This window comes from Oncorhynchus tshawytscha, linkage group LG09 (genome assembly GCF_018296145.1).
Source record: "Oncorhynchus tshawytscha isolate Ot180627B linkage group LG09, Otsh_v2.0, whole genome shotgun sequence".
Lineage (NCBI taxonomy): Eukaryota > Metazoa > Chordata > Actinopteri > Salmoniformes > Salmonidae > Oncorhynchus > Oncorhynchus tshawytscha.
Genome location: NC_056437.1, coordinates 18,100,027 through 18,127,018, shown reverse-complemented (window position 1 = coordinate 18,127,018; position 26,992 = coordinate 18,100,027). Strand labels below are relative to the sequence as shown.

Sequence of the window (26,992 nt, the reverse complement as noted above, 5' to 3'; positions counted from 1 at the left end):
ACTTCTGACCCACTGGAATTGTGATTCAGTGAATTATAAGTGAAATAATCTTTCTGTAATCAATTGTTGGAAAAATGACAAAGTAGATTTCCTAACAGACTTGTCAAAACTATAGTTTATTAACAATACATTTGTGGAGTGGTTGAAAACGAGTTTTAATGACTCCAACCTAAGTGTATGTAAACTTTCGACTTCAACTGTATGTATGTGTATATATTTTTTTTATACCTGAATCTGAATAAATGGATGTCAAATCAACCTGTAGCCTGTGTTTCAGATAAATCCTTATGAAGACAATACCTTGCTAGTCTTCACCACACACTAAAGACATGACCCATGTTGTGCAGTAAAACAGTGACAGCACGGTATACAAACCAAATAACGTTTATTTGCAGTCACAATGCTGACACTATAATATGTAGCAGACATCCACACAACTCAACCAAACTACCGATCCAACACACACTCACATCAGAGAACCAAGGTACCGATCCAACACACACACTCACTTTAGGGAACCAAAACAATAAACCAGGAAGTCAAATCAACATTGTTAGAGATGAGCTAGTTGTCACAAACAGTTAGCAGCAACACCTGTAGAGTAGCACAAGTTGCTAATGAACTCTGAACCCACATCTCCTCTTTAATACACAGTTTTGTCTTTTTCTTACCACCCATTTCCCTGTAATACACAGCTCTATGTTCTACCAAAGGTTGCATTCTTCTTTAGTTTCTCAATTAGAAATAAACTATCCTTCAGGGAGCTCGAAAACGAGAGCTGAACGTTCTAGAATGTCCTGGAAGGTTCTGTCTGGAGCGCACCGCTCCTTTACAGCACCACGAGGCCACACACGCGCACGCACACACACACACACACACACACACACACTCTCTCTCTCTCTGAGTCACACATACTCCAGAGATAGACTGCAGCCACGCTCCTTTCTGTTATCAGATCTGTGACCCCTACACACTAGCTAGCATGCTGAGACACTTCACTCTCCCCTAACCCAACAGACTCCCCTGAGGTTAGTGTCAGCTCCAACCAGCCTACCAGAGGGTAAAGTGGAGCATGACCTTAACCCAAATCTACTCCCATAACCCTGCCCCACACCTAACCAATTCTATTTGAACAAGCAATTATTTTCTAGGCAAAATGTCTAAGGGCTAAAGGTGGTGTCTAGGGGATAAAGGTAGTGTCTAGGAGGTAAAGGTGGTGTCTAGGAGCTTTGGACAGTGCATAGAGAGTAAAGGTGGTGTCTAGGGGCTAAAGGTGGTGTCTAGGGGCAGTGCCTAGGGAGTAACAGTGGTGGGTATTTACATCACTCAAATCAGAGGGCCAGAGGAAAATGTGCAAAATGGACAGTTTCTCACTCTCTTTGTCTCTACCCCATCACAGCTCTAGTGCGCTCTACTTTCTTGCTCCTCTCATCCCCTGTAGAAAGTTTTTTTCCCCCACACACAGACAGGTGCACTGACTCACTACACTGTAAAAAGTTCAATCACACGTTTCTCATTTTGTGTTTTAAATTCAATCAATATAAACATTGTTCAAAATGTTATGAAAAAAAATGTACACTTGATTTGTTGTGTTTCTATACAAGGCAGGCAGAAGCAGAGAACTACATTTACCGGCTTCTCCCTTTTCACCTTCATCCCCCCCACTCATCCTCCCCCTCAGATTCACTCCCTCCAAAGTGTGTAGAGATATCCTCCCTCCCTCCCTCCATCCTCATCCTCCACTTCCCCTCTCCTCCCAGCGAGTAGCAGGGTGACCTCTACAGACTGGCTTTAAAATAGATCTGTATATTTATATAGGCTTCTATAAAAAGGAGGATGGAACCACAAGGGAGAGGAAGAGGGGGGAGAGATGAGAGGAAGGGGGGTGAGAAGAGGAGTGGAGAGGAAGAGGGGGCGAGAGGAGGCGTGGAGGGAGTTGAGTTTTGGGAAGCTGCTCTGTGTGGAGCAGGTGTGCGTGTGTGGAATGTCAGCTCATCATGTCATTGGTGTTGACTCCGTATGAAGAGTTTTTCATGCTGTCATTCACCTCCCTCCGGAACACCGAGAGGTTCTGGGTGAACCTGCACAGATGAATATACACAGTTAAAAAAACACACAAAGTGAGCGCACACACAGTCAATGGAATTGTGTGTACCTGTCTCTGTTCTTGGTTAGCAGATTGCGTTCTATCCCCTCCATCAGGTTCTCAAAGCACAGATGCATGGCCTGCTGCTTTTCTGGAGGCTGGCTGTTCACAATGCTGTTCCTCAGGTCTGCAAAATACTACACACACACACAAAAGCGCACAAAAAAATAATGTTCTCTGATCGGCAAAATACTGCAGGAATGGAGACACACAGGACGAGGCTGGTGTGTTTTTTAAATTTATTTTTTAGCCAGGATAGTTCACTCAGCAACAATTGCCACGTCTTCCAGGGAATGGTTGGATAATGGGTGTGTGGTTGTGTACCTGTACCTTCTCATTGAGCAGGATGAGGCCCAGTAGAGGTCTGGACATGGACCACTGGTTCCTGCAGTCCTCAAAGATGATGATGTTCAACACTGTGGACAGCATCTGTAGGACAAACACACAGAATGATTAGTGAGTGTGTGTGAGAGTGCGTGAGCGAGAGCGTGTGTGTGAGAGAGAGTGAGATCGGTGTGTGTGTGTACCTGTTGGATCATCTCTGGGTGTTGCTGCATGATGTGTAGGAAGCGTTCGTCTGTTGCCATAGCAACAGGCCGTTTCTTAGTGGAGCGAGACAGCTAAACAGAAACAATACATTAGCATCACTATATGTACATACATGTATAAGGTGATATGAATAGATTACAGATGAACAGAGGGAGAGGTTACCTGTTTGAACAGGTAGGTGGCGATATGGTCCAGACTGGAACAACACCCAGTACACACCATAGTATCTACAACACACGTTAGTCATTTTAAAATAAATTCTAAATATAGTCTGTTTATTTATTGTCCAATCATGATGGAACAGTCCACAACCCTATACAGCCACCTGAGAGACCCATACACTAAGGAGAAGTCCTTATCTGTTTTATGGGCCTACTGTAAGTAGCCTATAAGCAGCCAAAACAGAAAGATAAATGCAGTCAAAGACCTTCTAGAGCAGCACCGCCCCCTCAAGATTCTGAGCCTGCCTGGCAGTATTGGTCCTTCAAAGCCAGAGCCCCCTGATGGGTGAGCATAATATACAAAGAATTTCTCAAAGCTGCTAATGAGTACCTTGATGACCTTGTACCTAGTCGGTGGGGTGCCCCCACCCAGGTCATCAAGTCAAAAGAAATGTGTTGATAGGGGACAGAATGCAGTCGGACCATCAAATAATTGGCACATACATTACCGAATCAGACAGGTTTTTTACATGGACGATACATTGGAGATAATATAAGACAACTACTGGAAATAATAGAATACTATGAAATATCAGGGAAACCAGGCCTGGTTTTCATAGCGGACTTTGAAAAGTCTTTTGAGAAAGTACGACTGGAGTTTATATATAATTGCCCAGAATATTTCAATTTTGGAGAATCTCTTATAAAAATGGGTTAGTTATGTATAGTAACCCTAGGTGTAAAATAGTAAATAATGGCTACTTCTCAGAAATTATTAATCTGTCATGAGAAGTAAAACAACGTTGTCCACTATCGGCATATCTATATATTATGGCCATCGAAATGTTAGCTATTAAAATCAGATCCAACAATAATATCAAGGGATTAGAAATACAGGGTTTAAAAACAAAAAGGTGTCATTATACACCGATGATTCACGTTTTCTTTTAAATCCACAATTTGGATCACTCCACAGCCTAATAGAGGATCAAGATACTTTTCTAACCTCTCTGGATTACAACCAAAGTTTGATAAGTGTACTATATTATGTATTGGGTCACAAAAAGATACAACTTTTACATTACTGTGTAGTTTACCAATAAAATGGTCTGATGGTGATGTGTACATACTCAGTATACATATCCAAAAGAAATAAATGATCTCGGTACAATACATTTTAATAGAAAGTTAGCAAAAATAGTTAAGATCTTGCTGCCATAGAAAGGAAAATAAATACCTATCTATTTGTAGAATACTCACGCTGATTAACTCTTTAGTCATATCACATATTACCTATTTGCGTATGTTTTTGCCTACACCTAGCGACCTGTTTTTTAAATTATATGAGCAAAACATATTCCATTGTATTTGGAATGGCAAGCCACACAACATTAAACAGGCTTATTTATATAATTAATATGAATTTGGAGGGCAAAAATGACTAAATATTAAAGCATCAAACCTCTCACTAAAGGGTGTCAGTCATACAAAAGTTAAACTCAAATTCCAACTGGTTCCCTAGCAGATTAGTAAGAATGTCTCACGCCATGTTCAAGAACGGCCTTTTTCCCTTTATTCAGATTACAACCTCTCACTCAAGTTATTTGAAAATTAAAATCGCCAAAACATCGCTATTTTTAAAACAAGCCATAGAAAGTTGGTTGCAATTTCAGTGTAATCCACCAGAAAAGACAGAACAAATAATACAACAGTGGTTAAACGTAAATACACTAATTGACAAAAAAGTACAAATCTTTGTAAATTATATCATAAATAGGACTAGTGGAGTTGTCAAACATGCAGCTAACAAAAATATATGGAAATGTCTGCTCTACCCAAATTTGCAGCATTACTGCAAAAATGGAAGAGGCAAGTGGAAGGGGGAAAAAGTAAGGAACTTGTCTGTCGGCCCTGCATTAAAGACCAACATTGGTTAAAGAAAATGGTGATGAATAACTTTAAAAAAATTTTTTATAAGTATACCAGTTTCATTTAAGGACAAAGAAATTGACAGCTGTGCCATATAGATTGAAAAATAGTTAAGAGATTTCGATGTACCGATTACATGGTTTATGAACTTATACGCAAAACGACGCCGGATTCAAAACCTAAAATTGTTCTAATTAAAATTATACAAAATTCTTGAAATCAATAGAATGTTACATACAGTACCAGTCAAAAGTCTGGACACACCTACTGATTCCAGGGTTTTTCTTTATTAGTACTATTTTCTACATTGTAGAATAATAGAAGACATCAAAACTATGAAATAACACATATGGAAAGAATCATGTAGTAACCAAAGTGTTAAATCTAAATATATTTATATTTCAGATTCTTCAAAGTAGCCACCCTTTGCCTTGGAGGACAGCTGATTATACGCAACACATACAATTATCTATAAGGTTTCTCAGTCGAGCAGTAAATTTCAAACAAATTCAACCTCAGCAGGACAATAACCTAAAACAAAGCCAAATCTACACTGGAGTTGCTTACCAAGATGATATTAAATGTTCCCGAATGGCCTAGTAACAGCTTTGACTTAAATCAGCTTGACAATCTAATGGCAAGGCCTGAAAATGGTTGTCTGGTAATGATCAACCAACTAAAAAGAGATGGAAGAATTTTAAAATAATAAAAATGTGATAATACTGTACAATCCAGGTGTGTAAAGCTCTTAAGAGACTTACCCAGAAAGCCTCACAGCTGTAATTGCTGCCAAATGTGATTCTAACATGTATGAACTCAGGGGGTTGAACCTAATCAAGATATATCAGCATTTTACTTTTCATTAAAAAAATGTAGATGTCAAAGTTGAAGAAAAATTCTAACATGAATCCTGTGTGTAGATCGTTGATGAAAAATGACAATTAAATACGTTTTAATCTCACTTTGTAACAACAGAAGTCAAGGGGTGTGAACATTTTCTGAAGTCACTGTATATATCACCCGGTGCAGTGGTATTCTGTATATGTACCATTTCCCGGTGCAGTGTGTGTATGTACAGCTGAAGTTGGAAGTTTACATACACCTCAGCCAAATACATTTAAACTCAGTTTTTCACAATTCCTGACATTATATCCTAGTAAAAATTCCCTGTTTTAGGTCAGTTAGGATCACCCCTTTATTTTTAGAATGTGAAATGTCAGAATAATAGTAGAGAGAATGATTTATTTCAGCTTTCATTTCTTTCATCACATTCCCAGTGGGTCAGAAGTTTACACTCAATTAGTATTTGGTAGCATTGCCTTTAAATTGTTTAACTTGGGTCAAACGTTTTGGGTAGCCTTCCACAAGCTTCCCACAATAAGTTAGGTGAATGTTGGCCCATTCCTCCTGATAGAGTTGGTGTAACTGAGTCAGGTTTGTAGGCCTCCTTGCTCGCACATGCTTTTTCAGTTCTGCCCACAGATTTTCTATGGGATTGAGGTCAGGGCTTAGCGATGGCCACTCCAATACCTTGACTTTGTTGTCCTTAAGCCATTTTGTATACTTGGGGTCATTGTTCATTTGGAAGACCCATTTGCGACCAAGCTTTAACTTCCTGATTGATGTCTTGAGATGTTGCATCCACATCATTTTCATCCCTCATGATGCCATCTATTTTGTAAAGTGCACCAGTCCCTCCTACAGCAAAGCACCCCCACAACATGATGCTGCCACCCCCATGCATCACGGTAGGGATGGTGTTTTTCAGCTTGCAAGCTTCCCCCTTTTTCCTCCAAACATAACGATGGTCATTATGGCCAAACAGTTCTATTTTTGTTTCATCAGACCAGAGGACATTTCTCCAAAAAGTATGATCTTTGTCCCCATGTGCAATTGCAAAACGTCATCTGGCTTTTTTATGGAGGTTTTGGAGCAGTGGCTTCTCCTTGCTGAACGGCCTTTTAGGTTATGTTGATATAAGACTCGTTTTACTGAGGATGTAGATACTTTTGTACCTTTTTCCTCCAGCATCTTCACATGGTCCTTTGCTGTTGTTCTGGGATTGATTTGCACTTTTCGCACCAAAGTACGTTCATCTCTAGGAGACAGAATGCATCTCCTTCCTGAGCGGTATGACGGCTGCGTGGTCCCATGGTATTTATACTTGCGTACTATTGTTTGTACAGCTGAACGTGGTACCTTCAGGCATTTGGAAATTGCTCCCAAGGATGAACCAGGTCTTGGCTGATTTCTTTTGATTTTCCCATGATGTCAAGCAAAGAGGCACTGAGTTTGAAGGTAGGCCTTGAAATACATCCACAGGTACAACTCCAATTGACTCAAGTTATGTCAATTATCCTATCAGAAGCTTCTAAAGCCAGGTGATAATTTTCTGGAATTTTTTAAGCTGTTTAAAGGCACAGTCAACTTAGTGTATGTAAACTTCTGACCCACTAGAATTGTGATACAGTGAATTACAAGTGAAATAATAAACTATTGTTAATAAACAATTGTTGGAAAAATGACTTGCGTCATGCACAAAGTAGATGTCCTAACCGACTTGCCAAAACTATAGTTTGTTAACAAGAAATTTGTGGAGTGGTTGAAAAACGAGTTTTAATGACTCCAACCTAAGTGTATGTAAACTCCCGACTTCAACCGTATATACATTACCCAGTGCAGTGGTATACTGTGAATGTATCATTTCCCGGTGCAGTGTGTGTATGTATCATTTCCCGGTGCAGTGTGTGTATGTATATACATTACCCAGTGCAGTGGTATACTGTGAATGTATCATTTCCCAGTGCAGTGTGTGTATGTATATACATTACCCAGTGCAGTGGTATACTGTAAATGTATCATTTCCCGGTGCAGTGTGTGTATGTATATACATTACCCAGTGCAGTGGTATACTGTAAATGTATCACCGGTGCAGTGTGTGTATGCAGTGGTATACTGTAAATGTATCATTTCCCGGTGCAGTGTGTGTATGTATATACATTACCCAGTGCAGTGGTATACTGTGAATGTATCATTTCCCGGTGCAGTGTGTGTATGTATATACATTACCCAGTGCAGTGGCATACTGTAAATGTATCATTTCCTGGTGCAGTGTGTGTATGTATATACATTACCCAGTGCAGTGGTATACTGTGAATGTATCATTTCACGGTGCAGTGTGTGTATGTATATACATTACCCAGTGCAGTGGTATACTGTAAATGTATCATTTCCTGGTGCAGTGTGTGTATGTATATACATTACCCAGTGCAGTGGTATACTGTGAATGTATCATTTCACGGTGCAGTGTGTGTATGTATATACATTACCCAGTGCAGTGTAAAGTCATTTCCTGGTGCAGTGTGTGTATGAGATAGATGACAGTATGTCATTTCACGGTGCATGTATATACATTACCCAGTGCACAGATAGATGACGGCTCGACATGCGGCTCTAGAGAAGCAATGAAGTTCATGTGATCCTGAGTCAACACCTCCAACAGACTGTAGAACGACTGGCTCAACTTGGGATAGTCCTGGAGTGAGGAGGGAGAAATAGAAGGAGATTAAGTGTGCTGAAACTGCCATTGTCAGATATATTTAGAATGTTCAGGGAAGTACTTCGTTGTGAGGGATGGAGAGGAGTGTGTGTACCAGCAGGTCGCTGTGTGGTATGGACAGCAGCAGTTTGATGAAGGTCTGTAGTGCGTTGTCTAGTGCGTCATCTCCATAGAGACGGAACACCCCGAAGTTGACATAGTTCCCAGAGAGCACAGCCTTGAGCATGGAGAAACACACACTGACACCCTTCAGCTTCACACTGTACATCTGGTCCTTAGGCACCTCCCCAATGGTCAGGATACGGTTACCTGGAGAAGGGGAGAGGGAGAACCAAGGAAATTAATATATAAAAAAATATGTGGCTGACCAACCAATTACAATTCTCCAGTGAGTGCACAGCAACTGTGGCAATAGGACACTTGAGTGTAGTACCATAGGTGGTGATCATCTTGCTGGTTTCTCTGAACAGCAGGATTCCGTTGGGTGATGACACGTCAAATTGTAACCTCTGTGACCTGGAAACACAGACACAGAGTTAAGGATTCATATTTTCCTCAAATTTACCAATTTTCCATCCTGATAAAATTGCAAGCCTTTCCCAGGTATCCAGAGATCCGTCCAACCAGAAATGCTATCTAAAAGCATTTAATACCAGCAAGTGTGGAATGGCTATAATTCTATCACTATAAATTGAGAAACACTTGCAGGTATCTAACGGTTTCTTGTTGTATTTGTTGTAATGGAATCAACTCAAAGTTCTCTCAAAGTCGTCACACTATTTTGTTTATGTAACCTATAGTTAACGTAGGCCTAAGAAAAATGGTTTGCTTGACTAATAAAATTAGGTTATTATAGCTAGTGAAAATGACAGGGTCGTTTTACCATTGACTGAAAGATGACACCCAGCTTGTTGGCTCTCTCCTCTCCCCTTGCAGAGTAGCTGTCTGGCTATCAGGGGAATTTGGAAAGATTATGGCTGTTTTTACTATGAAAACTCACTTATGTGGTGACTGATTAGCGCAGCATTGGATATTTTCCCTGTGACAGACGAGCAAACGGTGTAGAATCCGCACCATGGACAGCTGCCGATCAATTTCATGTGAATCTGACCTTCTAGTCAAGCCAGTGCCCTTGCTTTTGTTAGTGTAACAATTTGGAACAATATTGCGAATGTGAATTTCCTTGAGCAATTTTGCAGACACAATGTATTAGGTGTTTTGTTAGCAGTGAGCAGCCGTAGTTTATATTTTGGATCCTCTGTTGGGCAACACAGCTGAAGTTTGGGAAGTAATTTGAATGAACAAACTGTAGAGGAGAAACCTGGGACGGAAATGACTGCGTGGAGAAGTCGTGTGTAGCAGTGTAAATAATAGAAAGCCATGTAGACGTTTTCTATTGGGGACTAGCCTAAATAATGCAGCTTTCTAGCACTGCATATTTTCTGTTTTTGCATTAGTGCGGTATAGAAATGTTATATTATTGTTCGAGATACATTTTTTTTTGAAAGTATCTTGGTAATCAGGAAGGCACTTGGTTCAGGAAATTGGTGTTAATCCCTACAAAGGGTTAGAAGTCAGGGGTTAGAGGTCGAGGGAGAAGTGTCAGGGTTCTGACTGTATGCATGTTTATGTACCTGTTGTGGACTAGCTCGGCCATGAGCTTTAGGACAGGAGTGGTGCATGCTGGTACATGGTACCAGAGCTCTATAGCTCTCTGCAGGATGGGCATGTAGGCTGGGTAGCTGGGGGAGGGGTTAAGAACAACACTGTGCGCCAATGAGACTTCAAGTGAAGGACAACACTACTTGCAATTCACAACTCTACAGTGATTTCCTATTCTATGACACAGTCATATCTCTTCTACACAACGATTTCTATCTGAACGTTCTTTAACCTTTCAATCTCCTAAGCAGGCCCCTGGTCCGTAAAGGTCAGGGGTCAGAGATCAGGGGTCAGTAAAGGATACATCCAGTCGAAGAGCATCATAAAGCTGGTCTTGGCGTTGAAGGCAAAGGCGATACCTCTCAGGTCTCTGACCAGTCCTACCAACGTCCTCTTCGCCTCCTGCTCGTTGAATGTGTTGGTGCTGAACATCTGAGCCACTGCTTCAAACGCCGCCGTTAGGGGAAGCATGAATTGTTCAAACTGGTCCTCATCCTCACCTACACACACAAGATGAAAAAAAGGTTAAAGTAGGGCTGGGACGATACCAGTATCATGGCAAGGGTTACAACACACGAAGTGGATTTCATTTCTTTAGGAAAACAGCCCTAATGTTGGAAACAAACATCATTATCTTGTCATCCAGAGTCGCATTGATACATTTTTCCAAGCTATAGCACACAATATTTTACATACAACAGGTTTTTAAAGGACCAACGAGTTTGGTATGCTTCGTGTTTTCATTTTTGCCATGGAAAAAAAATGATACTGGTATCATCATAGCCCTAGGTGAAAAAATGAAAAGTTTGTAATTATCCAAATAAGATCATTACTGATAATCGTGTAGACGTGTGTGTGTGTGTGTCTACCTAGGTCGACCATCAGCAGGCGTCCCAGTGCGGTGTAGAACGTGGTGCGACACCTCATGTCGCTGAGGTTTGATTGGTTGTTCACGCCCAGGAAGGAAAAGTGCTCGCTCTAACATCATTGGAGAAAGGATAAGGGCATTATGGGAAAAGAACTGGATGAAAAAGCATACATTGAGATTCAGGAGGTTAGTCTTAGTGGTCAGGGTGAGAAATCAAAGGTCAGGGTACTTACTGTGTGGTTGTTCAGCATGAACTGAACAGCGCTGAGTTTCACCAACTTCCTCACACTGCTGTACGTACACACACACACACCGTCAAAGAGACAACACAGGAGCTGGAATATAACAGAATACCAAATATACACACCCCCCCTTCTCTCACACACGCACGCACGCACGCAAAAGGATATCCTATAGAGAGGTCATTGAGTAACTGAAGTGTCTTGGAAGTGATTGGTTCACACTGGCCCCAGTACTTCAGGTTGGTGATGCTGCAATCACAAATGGTATTAATCAGTGGTTAGTTCATAGAACCAGCAGTAGTACTAACACAGGAAGTGTTGAAACTCACATTTTTCCAATGAAGACGCTGAGTACCATGGTCTCATCATTCAGCCCCAGAACCTCTGACAGCCGCCGGTACAGCTGTGACACACACAGACACACGCCATTAACCATTGGAAGATCCCCTGGAGAGAGAGCAACTACACAGTAGGACAACTATGATATAATCACAAACAGTAACAGCTGCCAGCAGCGTAGCACTAGTCATCTCCACAGGGTTAAAGACAAACACACACCAATCAGCTCTGCTCTCATCTCCCGAACATGGCTGTACATTCCGCCAAAACCTGAGCTCTGAGGTAAAGTAGTGTGTGAGGAAGAGAGTGAGTGAGATCAAGAGAGTCTGTGTGATAGTGTTAAGTTGAGCAGAGCTGAGGATGGTTTGCCTTAGTATCGGGGGGTTAGGGTAGCGGGTGTCATAGGGGGATGTGTATCTCCTGCAGGTCTGGGGTGTTATTTATACTGACACCTCAGACTCATACGGTCCATCTCACACATACACAACCTGAAATGAGACATTCCAGAACCTTCATCATATGAATTATTCTAGAACTCCTCCCGCCTCCACACCACTTTATATTAATTATTCTAGAACTCCTCCCGCCTACAAAACTCCTCATAATAACTATTCTAGAACTTCTCCCGCCTCCACCCCACTTTATATTCATTATTCTAGTACTCCCCTGCCTCCACCCCACATTAATTATTCTTGTTCTCATCCTGCCTCCCCCTCACTTTATATTCATTATTCTAGTATTCCCCTGCCTCCACCCCACATTAATTATTCTTGTTCTCCCCTGCCTCCACCCCACATTAATTATTATTGTTCTCATCCTGCCTCCCCCTCACTTTATATTCATTATTCTAGTACTCCCCTGCCTCCAGCCCACATTAATTATTCTTGTTCTCATCCTGCCTCCACTCCACATTAATTATTATTGTTCTCATCCTGCCTCCCCCTCACTTTATATTCATTATTCTAGTACTCCCCTGCCTCCAGCCCACATTAATTATTCTTGTTCTCATCCTGCCTCCACCCCACTTTATATTCATTATTCTAGTACGCCCCTGCCTCCAGCCCACATTAATTATTCTTGTTCTCATCCTGCCTCCACCCCACTTTATATTCATTATTCTAGTACTCCCCTGCCTCCACCCCACATTAATTATTCTTGTTCTCATCCTGCCTCCACCCCACATTAATTATTATTGTTCTCATCCTGCCTCCCCCACTTTATATTCATTATTCTAGTACTCCCCTGCCTCCAGCCCACATTAATTATTCTTGTTCTCATCCTGCCTCCCCTCACTTTATATTCATTATTCTAGTACTCCCCTGCCTCCAGCCCACATTAATTATTCTTGTTCTCATCCTGCCTCCCCCTCACTTTATATTCATTATTCTAGTACTCCCCTGCCTCCAGCCCACATTAATTATTCTTGTTCTCATCCTGCCTCCACCCCACTTTATATTCATTATTCTAGTACTCCCCTGCCTCCACCCCACTTCCATGGAGAATTTGGTTAGCGATGATTCCGCCTACATTATTCACCATGTTAACAGTAAAACTGACCATGTCACTAAGAAGGGATAGGGGAGGATAACTTTAAGACCAAACCAAACAGACACGTTGGGGAAGGGCTGCTCTCGACTGTCACTACTTATCTGGGCTGTTCACATTTCGCAGCCTCTGCCCAGCACAAAGAAAGCACACTCAGTCAGTCAGTCAGTCCAAGGCTGTGTGTCAGCACTAACACACCCTCAGACAGAAGAGCTACTAGTTAAAATATAACATAACTCCCACTAGTTACAGGCAGAGAACGGAATGGAGAGAGATGGAGTCAGTCATGAGAGGAAGGAAGAGAGCATAGCCTTGCTATTGAGAAAGGCCGCCGTAGGCAGACCTGGCTCTCAAGAGAAGATAGGCTTTGTGCACACTGCCCACAAAATGTGGAAACTGAGCTGCACTTCCTAACCTCCTGCCAAATGTATGACCATATTAGAGACACATATTTCCCTCAGATTACACAGATCCAAAGAATTCGAAAAAAATCAAAACACCATGGTAAATACAACCTATATTTATGTTAATTTATTTTCTCTTTTGTACTTTAACTATTTGCACATCGTTACAACACTACATAGCCATAATATGACATTTGAAATGTCTCTATTCCTTTGGAACTTTTGTGAGTGTAATGTTTACTGTTCATTTTGTATTGTTTATTTAACTTTTGTTTATTATCTATTTCACTTGCTTTGGCAATGTAAACATATGTGTCTCATGCCAATAAACCCCTTTGAATTGAGATATTAACAGTTAGTCTTGCTAAGAGAGGAATAGAGAGTGAGAGAAAGAGAGACAGTCATGCTTAGAGAGGAACGGAGAGAGATAGAGATAGCTGTGGATCTAAACAAGACAGTATGACATGTGGACTCATCAACATTAAATCATGTTTGAGGTCTGAAACATAACTCTCTCTGTGTGTGTGTGGTAAAAGTATTTACCTTGGAGGACTTTTGCACCTGGTCTCCGATGTAAATTTTCCTGAACTGTTCAAAGAAGCTGAGCATGGCCAACTCCAACCGCTCATTACCCGCCTGGGCCAGCCGCGAATCTGTTAGGTTCATCAACTGGAGCACTCTGACACACACACATGCACACACACACGATTGACACAAAATATTTTTTAAAGCGTCCCGAGGCACACTATTGACTTATCTGCTGCTGTATCCTGAGGTACATTTACAATGGGACATGTACACTGAGTGTACAAAACATTAGGAACACCTGCTCTTTCCATGACAGACGGACCAGTTGAAAGCTATTATCCTTTATTGATGTCCCTTGTTAAATACACTTCAAATCAGTGTAGTTTAAAGGGAGAATGATTTTTAAACTTGAGACACGGACTGTGTATGTGTGCCATTCAGAGGATGAATGGGCAAGAAAATAACTGAGGCTGTTCTGAGGGTACAACTCAATATTAGGACAGTGTTCATAATGTTTTGCGCACTCAATGTCTTAGGCTCGTGGCAAGGCCCCAAAAATGTGGCGATGCCCCTACCCGAGGTATAACAAAACACAACCATGTTTTCCATACTTCTAGGGTCTACTATATATGAAATGGATGCTTGTCCAAATATTTTACTGTGATAGTGGTTAAATTGGATAGATATTGTAACACACCCTCTAAATTCAGAGTGTAACTATTCCCCAGGTCGATGCTGTAAATGAGAATGTGTTCTCAGTCAACTTGGGCCACATAACCCAATATTGCAAGTTGCTAAAATGTTGAATACAAATAGTCAATTGTCTGCCGTACATACAGGGGGGGGTCCCACCAACGATCCTTAAAGAATTTTGTATCTTTAGCCAGTAGTCTTGCATTTAAGTCAGGGGGGCATCACAGATTATCTTTATATTTTGCCTCAAATCTGATATGGCATACAAAATCCAGTATGGCTTCCATTATAACATTTAATGGATGTTAAAATCACCTATAAATTCAAATTTTGTAAATGAGAGGCATTTTTTCAGAATTGTGTACAACACTTATACTTGTAATGTCTGTAAAAGGGATGTCAAAAACCTTTAGAGCTTTCCAACAATTAACTGGCCTGTGGGTGGCCTGTTCTTTATGCTTAATGTGGTAAAAAGCCCTGCAGATCACGTCCTACGTATTGCTTTATATTCCATTGGAAGTCAGGTTGGATGATAATTTGGCCAATATTAAGTGTGTGGTTGGCATTGATTATGTACTGGGGCATGCCCAGCAGGAGATGGAGAGTGACAGAACCTGTGAGGGTGACCTCAGGTTACTTAGACGTTAGAGTGTAGCTAGGTCATAGACTATTAAAAAGAAGCGTTGGTTGAGGGACATAGCACAGCTCCACACACATTTCATTTTGAAGTTGATTCCTGAGCTGGTGCACAAAGACCACCATCTCACATTCAATTCCCAGCCACCATAAATGATCACATAAAGCAAGTTACACCATCCTAAGGAGCCTTGTTTGCCATAAATGGCTTATGTCCTTATAGGCATCTTGTGATTATTGCAGCTTCTCAGACCAATGCATGAGTTAAGTAGCTTTAAGTAGCCCTATATTTCTGTTATTACGGTCCTTTCCCCCGGTTAGAAGTGCACCTGCGAAGAAGTTTTAGTCTCTGTTGGACCGGGCCAGAGCGTAATACAGCGATGATGTGAAGTAAACTGCTAAACTGGAACCTAGTTGTGTCATTTGGAGATCACATTGTTTTCAGAAGATGGCTAATAAATGAGAGTTGGAAAAATGTACTTGGAATCTGGACACGGGTTACCAATCTGGACAAGAAAAAGCAAGCACTTGCAGTGGTATTATTGCTCGACGGAAGAGCAAGACATACAGCACTGGAAATATTCGTGGAGGATTTGACCCAGGATGATGGAATGGGAACTTTGATCAGAACACTGGATTCTGTGTTTCTTAAAGAGCAAAAAAAAAAAAACTGTGCCTACGAGGCGTATTTGAACGGAGACATTTCAGTTGCAATGGCGGGCTACGTAATTGATTTTGAACATGGGTACTAGAGGTCGACCGATTTATCGGCACAGCCAGTCAGGGCAGATTTCAAGTTTTCATAACAAATCGGTAATCAGCCCTTTTTGGATGCCAATTATGGCCGATTACATTGGAATCCACTAGGAAACTGCGTAGCAGGCTGACCATCTGTTACGTGAGTGCAGTGTCAAAAGGACCTTGTGGCTGCAAGGAGCCATGGTAAGTTGCTAGCTAGCATTAAACTTATCTTCACATAATCACAAGTTAACCTAGTAATATCAACAACCATGTGTAGTTACCTAGCTTTTCCTGCGTTGCATAAAATCAATACGGTACCTGTTAATTGATCATGGAATTACAGCCTACTTCAACAAACGGGTGATGATTTCACAAAAGCGCATTCGCGGAAAAAAGCACAATCGTTGCACAAATGTACCTAACCATCAACATCAATGCCTTTCTTAAAATCAATACACAGAAGTATATTTTTTTTTACCTGCATATTTAGTTCAAATAAATGCATGTTAGCAGGCAATATTAACTAGGGAAATTGTGTCACTTCTCCTGCGTTCAGTGCAAGCAGAGTCAGGGTATATGCAGCAGTTTGGGCCGCCTGGCTCGTTGCAAACCGTTTGAAGACCATTTCTTCCTAACAAAGGCCGCAATTAATTTGCCAAAATGTTCCATAATTATGACATAACATTGAAGGTTGTGCAATGTAACAGCAATATTTAGACTTATGGTTGCCACCCGTTCTATAAAATACGGAACGGTTCCGTATTTCACTGAAAGAATAAACGTTTCGTCATATTAAAGACCAAAGGCTCGTATTTCTGTGTGTTTATTATAATCAAGTCTATGATTTGATATTTGATAGAGCAGTCTGGCTGAGCAGTGGTAGGCAGCAGCAGGCTCGTAAGCATTCATTCAAACAGTACTTTACTGCGTTTGCCAGCAGTTCTTAACAATGCTTGATTCACAGTGCTGTTTATGACTTCAAGCCTATCAACTCCCGAGATTAGGCTGGTAATACTAAAGTGCCAATAAGAACATCCAATAGTCAAAGGTATATGAAATACAATCTGTATAGAGAGAAAGTTATTATAAGAATTATAACTACAACCTAAAACTTCTTAACTGGGAATATTGAAGACTCGTGTTAAAAGGAACCACCAGCTTTCATATGTTCTCAGGTTCTGAGCAAGGAACCTAAACATGAGCTTTTTTTACATGGCACATCTTGCACTTTTACTTTCTTCTACAAACACTGTTTTAGCATTATTTAAACCAAATTTAACATGTTAGATTATTTATTTATTATATTAAAATAAGTGTTCAATGTTTATTCAGTATTGTTGTAAATGTAATTTCTACAAATAAATAAAATTTAAAAAAATGTTATATTGGTCCTTCAATAATCGGTATCGGTACCGGCATAGAAAAATCATAATCGGTCGACCTCTAATCGGCATGTGGGTTCGATTACAGGCTCAAAATGGCCAGAAACAAATAACTTTCTTCTGAAACCTGAAAGGCCGCTCAGCAAGGAAGAAGCCACTGCTCCAAAACCGCCATAAAAAAGCCAGACTACGGTTTGCAACTGCACATGGGGACAAAGATCGTACTTTTTGTAGAAATGTCCTCTGGTCTGATGAAAGAAAAACAGAACTGTTTGGCCATTATGATCATCGTAATGTTTGGAGGAAAAGGGGGAGGCTTGCAAGCCGAAGAACACCATCCCAACCGTGAAGCACAGGGGTGGCAGCATCATGTTGTGGGGGTGCTTTGCTGCAGGAGGGACTGGTGTACTTCACAAAATAGATGGCATCATGAGGGATGAAAATTATGTAGATGCAACATCTCAAGAAATCTGTCAGGAAGTTAAAGCTTGGTCGCAAATGGAGGCCCACAAACCTGACTCAATTACACCAGCTCTGTCTGGAGGAATGGGCCTAACATTCACCCGACTTATTGTGGGAAGCTTGTGGAAGGCTACCCGAAATATTTGACCCAAGTCAAACTATTTAAAGGCAATGCTACCAAATAGGAATTGAGTGTATGTAAACTTCTGACCCACTGGGAATGTGAAGAAAGAAATGAAAGCTGAAATAAATCATTCTCTCTACTGTTATTCTGACATTTCACATTCTTAAAATAAAGTGGTGATCCTAACTGACCTAAGACAGGGACTTTTTACTGGGATTAAATGTCAGGAATTGTGAAAAACTGAGTTTAAATGTATTTGGCTATGGTGTATGTAAACTTCTGACTTCAACTGTATATAAACAATGTATTTAATTTATTTTTTGCAAACATTTCTAAAAAAAACTGTTTTCACTTTGTCATTATGGGGTATTGTGCGTAGAATTCTCTCATCAATGTAATACATTATAACCTTATTCTAAAATGTAACAAAATGTGGAAAAGTGAAGTGGTCTGAATACTTTCCAAATGCCCTGTATGGGAGACATTAGAGATATGGAAAAACATTGTGCTTTGTTATACCTAGGGTATGTGTATCTCAAAAACTAAAGCCCTTTTTGAGGATTGGCCACTAGCCTAATAGGTAGTGGTATTGGTTAGGGTGAGGTTACTTGTGTGTGGACTTACCGACAGACTAGTTCTCCGTCCATGGCGTCTTGTTCATCTGTAGAGGCGAAGGACACTCTTCCTCCAATGACCGCCCCGATTATATACACCAACCATGTTAACCTCCCTATAGATATAGAAATGTAATTATATAAACCAACTATAACAACCTCCCTGGTAACAAAAACATGTGTTGTTAAAAGCTATATTTTGCCGTACTTCATTGATTGATTGAGAGGGAAAGAGACGTACCCTCCTGGACAGTGATGTCGATGGTACTAGAGTTGGTAGACTGCAGTAGTTCCTGGTAGGTCTGTGCTGATTGGTCGAAGAGCTGGACCAATAGGGCACAGGTCTTCTCGTATTCACAGCGACCGATGGTGGAGAGCTGGTCTAACTGCTGCTGGACTAACCCTGCATCATCTAGAGGGTCCTCTAACCCATCCCTTCACAGACGTGAAAATGATTTCAACGTTTCATAATTAATCTGTGAGAGTGTGTGTGTCTGTGTGTGTTACCTGAGTATGATGCAGACAGACTCGAGGCGTGAGGTGATGTAGGCCTTGGTGACTTCAGGTGTGTATGTCTCTAGCAGGTGAGGCTCGGTGGCTTTAACGTAAGGGACAGACGCTGCCAGACGCTGCCACAGGCTCAACAGGTAGTGGACAGAGTTAGGGGCAAACTCCCAGTGCTGCAACACACATAATATAAAAGTTATCTCAGTAAGGAGAACAAGGTTTTCGGCAGAACGTTAACATCTAACAAGATCATTGAGAGGTATAGAAGGGCAGATTTAAGAAGGACTATTTATGAAATGTCTCTTTACCAAGACACGCACCAATCTGCCTTCAGGGTCTTACACACAGAGACAGACACATCGTACCTGTAGACTGGTGACAGTGAAGTTGGCTATAAGCCTGATGACTTCTGGGTAGTTTTCTACTTTGACCAGCTCTCCCAGCTGGTAGTTACTTTTCAGTCGCGCCAACAGACGACAAAACTCATGGTAGTTGTTAGGGTCTGAGAGGCTCTGGAACACAAAGACAGCATTGTTAGTTACTTGTAGCATAAAACGTGTTACCATATAAAATATGATTTCCCCCAAAATAAAGGGGGGACCAAATTTGAAGGAATAACAGAATTTAAGAGTCTTGTAACATGTAATAGTGTGTGTGTGTTACCTGTGGGTTCTCTAGTATCCTCTTAACTCCATCCACCAGGTGAGAGAGGAACTTGGCTCGCTCTGCGTTGTTGAACAGAGACCTCCTCACTGATGCAATCTGGACTAAACACGACAACACCTACACACACACAGAGCATTAAACACTACACCCATCCTGTACTGAAGTGAACATACAAGCCACACACTCAGCTTTACTCACCAACGGGGAGAGGGAGGGAGGGATGGAATGATACAAATCAAAAAAGAGCTGGAGAGTGGAGGAATCCAAAAACGCTGAGAGAAAGAGAGAGACAGATTAGGTTAGTACACAGTAATAGGTAGTGTTGGGATTAGTTACTTGAAAAATAAATACACATTTCTAGTTACTTTACAATATTACTTTGTTTGGAAAGTAATGTGTTCTACTACTAGTTACTTTCATTGAAAAACTCTCACCAGTTGTTTGAATATCGGAGGGAGCAAAGCCAACCGGGTGCGCTCTACCAAAGACAGGCTACTTATTAACTCAGGTTTGATCACTCGAGTCTCCTTTCATCTGTGGCGATGCTTTCCTGTGCTAGTCTACAAGTGCTGCACTATCATATGAGCTGCTTAATTAGCCATATGTACTGTAAGCCAAACATCTGTACAGATTTCCTATCTTTTCATTCAAAATCGCTCTTGAGCCACAAGTTCTGTTTATAGACCGCACGTACACTGACAGAGATGTATAGAGGGCACACTCGCCACTAGATGGGAAAACCTTCTATAGGCTTTGCTATCCCAGAAATGATAAATGGCAAAGATCAGATGTGCTCCCTCAATACTTTACTACATTTCTTCAGCCTTTCTCCGTTCGCTCGATAATTAAATGAGGAAACAAGTCGAGATCAGATCATGGAAAACACGCAGCCGGTAGAGATATGACTCTGAAAACAACGCTTGCGATTTGAAAAGGTAATATGTTACTTTACTCCGCTACTCATAAAAGGAATCTGATTACGTAACGCATTACCCCCAACACCAGTAATAGGTGACGCAGTACTGATATTTTACAGAATTGACAGAATGTGTTACCTGATCTCCAGGAAGTGGGGATCTGAACAGTGCAGAGGTCATCAGAGGACTCGTCTGTAGACGTTCCGATGAAGTCATAGTTCAGACAGTTGTGACTGAGCTTCAGTAGCTGCATCAGTAGACCATGCTGACTCTCATCATTCAGGTTGAGGTTCTTACCCGACGCCTAGACACACACACATTAAGTTCACAAGAACGACTGGAAATGGATGTCAATAGGTATGTCAACACATTAATACAATCCCTCTCACACACACACAAACCTGTTTGAGGAGATTGCAAGACAGGGTGAATATGTCAAAGAGGGACGAGTCTCTGAACGATGACGCAATCTTCCTGTGTTTGGTCAGAGGATGGCTGGTATCTGCCTGTACACACAACATCAAACACATATTTAACACACACAACAACACAACCACCACTTCAGATTAGAGGGGAGAAGGGGATGTAAGAGGAGAGGAGGGAGATGTGGAGTAGAGGAAAGAGGGAGGAGAGGTAGAGTACCTGGTTGATCTCATTGGTCAGTTGGGATAGGATGGTGACTCCTATGATGCAATGTTCTACACTGTCCTGCTGACAGACAGATAAAGAAAGGTAGATTTGATCAGTCCACTACCTACTTCAAGAAAACAAATTATATTGGCTACACACACACACGTTTGTACCTGTAGGAAGCGTGTGACGTCTGCGATGACGTTTCTGAAGACATAGTCGTCTTTCTGACAGTCGAACCAGCCAAGCTTGGTAATCCTGAAACACACACACACAAAAACACATAGCTTGATGATCCTGGAGGAGACAAAAACAAGGGAGAGAATCACTAACATGGAGGAGAGAGGGATGAAGAGAGGAGGAGAGAGGAGCGGAGAGAGGTTTACCTGGAGTACAGCTGGATCAGAGCCTGGGTAACAAACTCTGCCAACTTCGGCCGCGTCGCCAGATAGTTCAGTACATAGTTCCCTGCATGCATGCACACACACACACACACGAGCCTTATGAACTAACTTGTACAGCATGAATATAGACTGGTGGGATGTGTGTGAGTGAGTCTTACGGATATCGATGCGCTGCTCCAAGGGAAGAGGGTTGTTGGTGCGCGAAACCAGTTTAGACAGACAGGTAGCTGCAAGAAGTTGAGAGTAGGAAGACTGGAGAGAGGGAGAGAGAGAAAGAGAGGAAGATGGGAATACAAGCATAGACAGAGATAGAGACAAAACATCAGCTGAGCTAAAAAAGCAAGTCATACAGTAAACATTGTCAGTCATTTTTACATTTTAATCATTTAGCAGACGCTCTTATCCAGAACTACTTACAGGAGCAGTTAGGGTTAAGTGCCTTGCTCTAGGGCACATCAAACGATTTTTCACCTTGTCGGCTCAGGGATTCGAACCAGCGACCTTTTGGTTAATGGCCCAAAGCTTTCAACTGCTAGGCTTCCTGCCACCCTTTTTTATCAGGTAATATGGTAAATATCAACAGCTTATTGATATAATGTTAGTATGTGTGTGTACTACTCACGCTGCCTCTCTCCAGTAGTAGCTGACACTTGCTGAGACAGTCGGGGCTGTTAGTGAACTCCACCAGAGCTTTCTCTGCTTGCAACCTCACCCCAGTCTCTGTTGTCTCGTACAGCTGCTTACACAGGATCTCTAGCTGGGCTAGGCTCTACTCACACATACAGGAGAGAGAGACCTAAGTGAGTAGAGCAGCAAAAAACATCCCTCATCAACAGCCAAGATACAGGTGTAGACAGTTGTATTGGGCTGTGAGCAATCAGTATGGCACAACGTTCTAGAGCGTTCAGACAGAAATAAGATTATAGCCTATTTCGTAAAATAGACATGCTTCATGCAATTTTTTTTTAAAGACAAGAAAGTTTACCAAAATAAACATTCAGTAGCACCCTATTGAACATGACCCTTGTTAGATAGAAACACCGGGGCTAAACACCTGCCAGACAAAGACCGACGTAGTGGCTATAGGGCAGTGGAGGCTGTATGGAAACCACGTGTTTCATACCATTCCATTGACTGCCATTCAGCCATTATTATGAGCCGCCCTCCCCTAGGCAGCCTTTACAGCTTTAGGGAGTGGGTGGGACCGGAAACCACACAGATAGTTAACTTACCCCAATACACAACACTAACATAATAAGGTTTAACTAACTCACAAACTAAATCCATCCAGCTAACGGACACTAAATCCACCAGTAACAATGCAGCAGACTATTCACCTCAGCTAGCATTACTAACACCATTGTTGTAAAGAACTACATAACCACTCATGCATGCACACCCCAGCTAGCCTGACCAACATCATATTGTTTAAAGGACAAGTCAGCAGAATCCCGGAGCCAGTCTGATGCTAGCTACTGATATAGTACAGGATGTACTAGTCTAGGGAGGGCGTTGGATGGCACATGGCTAGGGAGAAGAGGACTGCTAGACATAGATAAGAGCTCAATACCCCAACACTGCTGCTGCTGAGCCTGACTCAGTGTGCCCCACACACACACACCTACTAATATTACTACTACAACAGTCCTGGTGCTGTGCAGTACACCTGACTAAGGATTTGAGTGGGCTAGCTAGCTAGATCATCATGTCATGCTGATGGTTGATGAGAACATTGGCAAGAACGAATGTTCTGAGCAGACCAGCACAGAATGTGTGTGTCTGGAGCCTGTTGTGTGTGTCCCGTACTGTCCATGATGACTTTGCAATAACAGACAGTTACGTCACACGGTCAGGCACCCTGACCAGGAAGCGCTGCCTCAGTGCGCGTACATCTGTAGTTATTATTAATAAACTAAATATCTAACTGGCTCTCTCATCACCAGCCTGCTGAGCTAACGTAAAAAATAAAAAATACTGACACCAAGCATCTCTAAAATAATGTATATAATGCACAGAATTAGCCACCTGGGTGGGGTGAAGGCTTCATTTAATCAACTTAGCAAAATAACAATTAGCCAGCTACCTACTCACATCAGCAGACGCCGACACTTTCAGTGCCAAGTTGCTATAAACACAAACAGTAACGTTAGTTACAGAAAGCTTGAGGCAGATATAGTTACTGTTAATCTATCGTCTGCTTGATATGACAGTTAGCTGCAAGTGCTAGCTAGTTAACAGTAGCTAGCTAATGTCAGTCAGTTGTACAAAAATGTGCACACGTGACAGCCAGCATCCCAGCTAAGCTATCTTACTTTAGCACATTGGCTGGAAAGACGAAGCTAGTTGTTTGGCAAAGTTAATTGTCAGCTGATTAGCTAGCTAATGGTAGCTATATTCTCAGATAGAATGATACCTAGTTATAAATGTGTTATGCTCCATGCCAGATAACGTTATCTAGTTAACTTGCTAGGCGTGTCCGTTTCGGAGTGGCACATTCTTGTTTTCGTTGCAAAATATGCACGGTGGTGTATAATAAGGATAATAACACCGTCCACGAGCCAGGTTCCAAGCTAACTACATGTCAGCTCACACAAAAAACTAAGAGGGTCGCGCGGGAGAATGTCGTGTTGCTATACCTGTAAACTAGCAAGAGCTAACCTGGCGTGGTAAATTACAATTAGCGGTGCATTTGAAAGGTCTGATCAAGCAAGCAAAGCATAATCAATCATTACATTTGACATTAGACCGGATTTCGTTCAGGACGCGAAGGATGAAGTATGAGAGTTGCTAACCAATTAATTAGTGCTAGCTAGTTAGCTACTGTCAACTAACTGGCTTGCATTTTCCCCATCCTCTCCTAGCTAACAGATAGGCCGACAAAATTGAACATATATGTTAAAGGTGTTCTTTACTTCGTATAAAAGGCATGAGATAAAACACAATGACAATGTGGATAGCTGCTACAATCAATACATTCGCCCAGTAGAAACAGTCCTAGCTAGTTAGCAGTTAGCCATGTTTCATAAACACCAATGTTTTGTTTTCGGTCCGCATCTTTAAACGGCGAAAGCTACACGATGACAGGCCACAAGTCAACACTGCAGCTCGCATCCTAGCTACACATATCGCACATAACCTGTACCATGACCGCTTTATGGATGTATTCACTCTCTATATATTAAATAACGCATCGAAATATATATTACAGCTCATTCAAAGGCTTATTGAGGATTGATATATTACAAAAACATATAGCTGTGGTTACCTGCACATGATCCGCCATTTTGCTCCATTCATGCTCCTCTCTCACTCCCATTGAACTATCTCACTCCCCCTGACAAAGTGAATGAGCGCAGATTTTCACATTCAGAAAGCATTTACGCTCGCGCAATCGCTGGAAATCCCTTTAGAACCCCGCTCAACTTCACATAATAAAAAGTGCGTAAAATAAAATACCTCTAATATAAAGCAAATCCGCTCTTTGTTTACATGGCTCTTAAAGGGAAACTGCTTAATTTTGCTAGTTTCTGTTCTGGAATGGGTTTAATAACAGATTATCCATTATATTGACCAGATACTCAAGGGGCCGCTCTAACAATGTAAATAAATGTATTAACAAATGGAATGCAGTCGGGACCAGTCTAGTCATTGAGAGGGCAGATAGTAATGTGAACAACCTGCACAACTCGGATATAGTGTTTTTTTTAAATCAAAGTTGCCAGGATGTCACGTGTCCTACTTATATCAGTACTCTCATAACAACCTTAGTATTACGAATCTTTTATTCGATCAAATAAGCCACACGTAGCAAACAAGACATGTATTTGTTTGTTGACCTCCATACAAAACCTCCTCGCTCGGCAAGAAAATATCAATTTAAAAAACGCCACCTGCTGGAGAAGACAGATTTTGGATACAGTTAACCCTCTCGCGTTGCCTCTTCCTCTCTGGTGTAATCAAATACAAATACAAAAAATGTTTATGAATTGTTTATGTTTATGAATGGCACTGCATGCTAAATAGTGCCTAAATAGACTCAGATGTGAAGTAGTCCAGTCTTATTTGTCTGCTTTGGGGATTGGGGACATAAATATAGTAAATCTTTGTTTCTTTAATAATGCTTTGTTTCACAGTCAAGTGGAGCATATTAGCCCACTGAGGGAGCCAACGGAAGTCTTCAGGTCTCAGGCACAGCGTGGTTTCAAACTACCTATATTACACTTCACCATCACCCTTGTGTTCCAATAACACGTTGTGTTAGCTAATCCAAGTTGATCATTTTAAAAGGCTAATTGATCATTAGAAAACCCTTTTGTAATTATGTTAGCACAGCTGAAAACTGTTGTGAAGAAACAAAGAACTTTCTTCTGAAACTCATCAGTCTCAAAAAAAAAATGTAGACCTCCACAAGTCTGGTTCATACTTGGGAGCAATTTCCAAACGCCTGAAGGTACCATGTTCATCTGTACAAACAATAGTACGCAAGTATAAACACCATGGGACCACGCAGCCATCATACCGCTCAGGAAAGAGATGTGTTCTGTCTCCTAGAGATGAACGTACTTCGGTGCGATAAGTGCAAATCAATCCCAGAACAACAGCAAAAGACCTTGTGAAGATGCTGGAGGAAAAAGGTACAAAAGTATCTATATCCACAGTAAAACGAGTCTTATATCAACATAACCTGAAAGGCCGCTCAGCAAGGAAGAAGCCATTGCTCCAAAACCGCCATAAAAAAAAGCCAGACTACGGTTTGCAACTGCACATGGGGACAAAGATCATAGTTTTTAGAGAAATGTTCTCTGGTCTGATGAAAGAAAAATATAATTGTTTGGTCATAATGACCATTGTTATGTTTGGAGGAAAAAGGGGGAAGCTTGCAAGCCGAAGAACACCATCCCAACCGTGAAGCACGGGCGTGGCAGCATCAGGTTGTGGGGGTGCTTTGCTGCAGGAGGGACTGGTGCACTTCACAAAATAGATGGCATCATGAGGGATGAAAATTATGTGCAACATCTCAAGACATCAGTCAGGAAGTTAAAGCTTGGCCGCAAATGGGTCTTCCAAATGAACAATGACCCCAAGTATACTTCCAAAGTTGTGGCAAAATGGCTTAAGGACAACAAAGTCAAGGTATTGGAGTGGCCATCGCTAAGCCCTGACCTTAATCCCATAGAAAATCTGTGGGCAGAACTGAAAAAGCATGTGCGAGCAAGGAGGCCTACAAACATGACTCAGTTACACCAGGTCTGTCAGGAGGAATGGGCCAACAGTCACCTAACTT

At 41.5% G+C, this 26,992-nt stretch overlaps 2 protein-coding genes across 2 annotated transcripts; both read right to left on the bottom strand.

Annotated features, from left to right (window-relative positions):
- Nucleotides 1-368: 368 nt before the first annotated feature.
- LOC121847145 (exportin-7-like) lies at nt 369-8,120 on the bottom strand. Its single transcript, XM_042326648.1, has 6 exons — nt 8,115-8,120; nt 2,858-2,922; nt 2,674-2,766; nt 2,471-2,575; nt 2,156-2,283; nt 369-2,081 (listed from the first exon to the last, which is right to left on the bottom strand). Exons 2-6 carry the CDS (start codon nt 2,915-2,917, stop codon nt 1,988-1,990), a joined length of 480 nt encoding a protein of 159 aa, XP_042182582.1. The 5' UTR covers nt 2,918-2,922; nt 8,115-8,120; the 3' UTR covers nt 369-1,987.
- A 53-nt stretch (nt 8,121-8,173) lies between these two features.
- On the bottom strand, nt 8,174-25,162 carry LOC112257490 (exportin-7). The gene is made up of 25 exons (XM_024431088.2): nt 24,974-25,162; nt 23,800-23,833; nt 22,331-22,477; nt 21,867-21,960; nt 21,691-21,772; nt 21,478-21,562; nt 21,317-21,385; nt 21,076-21,180; nt 20,813-20,978; nt 19,956-20,029; nt 19,755-19,874; nt 19,457-19,603; nt 19,092-19,264; nt 18,826-19,019; nt 18,595-18,700; nt 13,948-14,083; nt 11,446-11,519; nt 11,285-11,365; nt 11,108-11,171; nt 10,876-10,984; nt 10,311-10,506; nt 9,979-10,086; nt 8,778-8,860; nt 8,439-8,653; nt 8,174-8,320 (listed from the first exon to the last, which is right to left on the bottom strand). The coding sequence occupies exons 1-25, from the start codon at nt 25,003-25,005 to the stop codon at nt 8,174-8,176; spliced, it is 2,841 nt and encodes a 946-aa protein (XP_024286856.2). The 5' UTR covers nt 25,006-25,162.
- Nucleotides 25,163-26,992: the final 1,830 nt, after the last annotated feature.

Bases quoted from the DNA above. Each gene is read 5' to 3' on its own strand.
- LOC121847145 (XM_042326648.1), bottom strand. From the start codon at position 2,917: ATGGTGTGTACTGGGTGTTGTTCCAGTCTGGACCATATCGCCACCTAC. The intron at 2,284-2,470 runs GTACACAACCAC...GTGTGTGTGTAG, and splicing joins TGCTCAATGAGAAGGTACAG to TATTTTGCAGACCTGAGGAA. The intron at 2,082-2,155 runs GTACACACAATT...TCATCTGTGCAG, and splicing joins CTAACCAAGAACAGAGACAG to GTTCACCCAGAACCTCTCGG.
- LOC112257490 (XM_024431088.2), bottom strand. From the start codon at position 25,005: ATGAATGGAGCAAAATGGCGGATCATGTGCAG. The intron at 19,875-19,955 runs GTGAGTAAAGCT...GTGTGTGTGTAG, and splicing joins CTCCCTCCCTCTCCCCGTTG to GTGTTGTCGTGTTTAGTCCA. The intron at 11,520-13,947 runs GTAAATACTTTT...TGTGTGTCACAG, and splicing joins AGGTGCAAAAGTCCTCCAAG to CTGTACCGGCGGCTGTCAGA.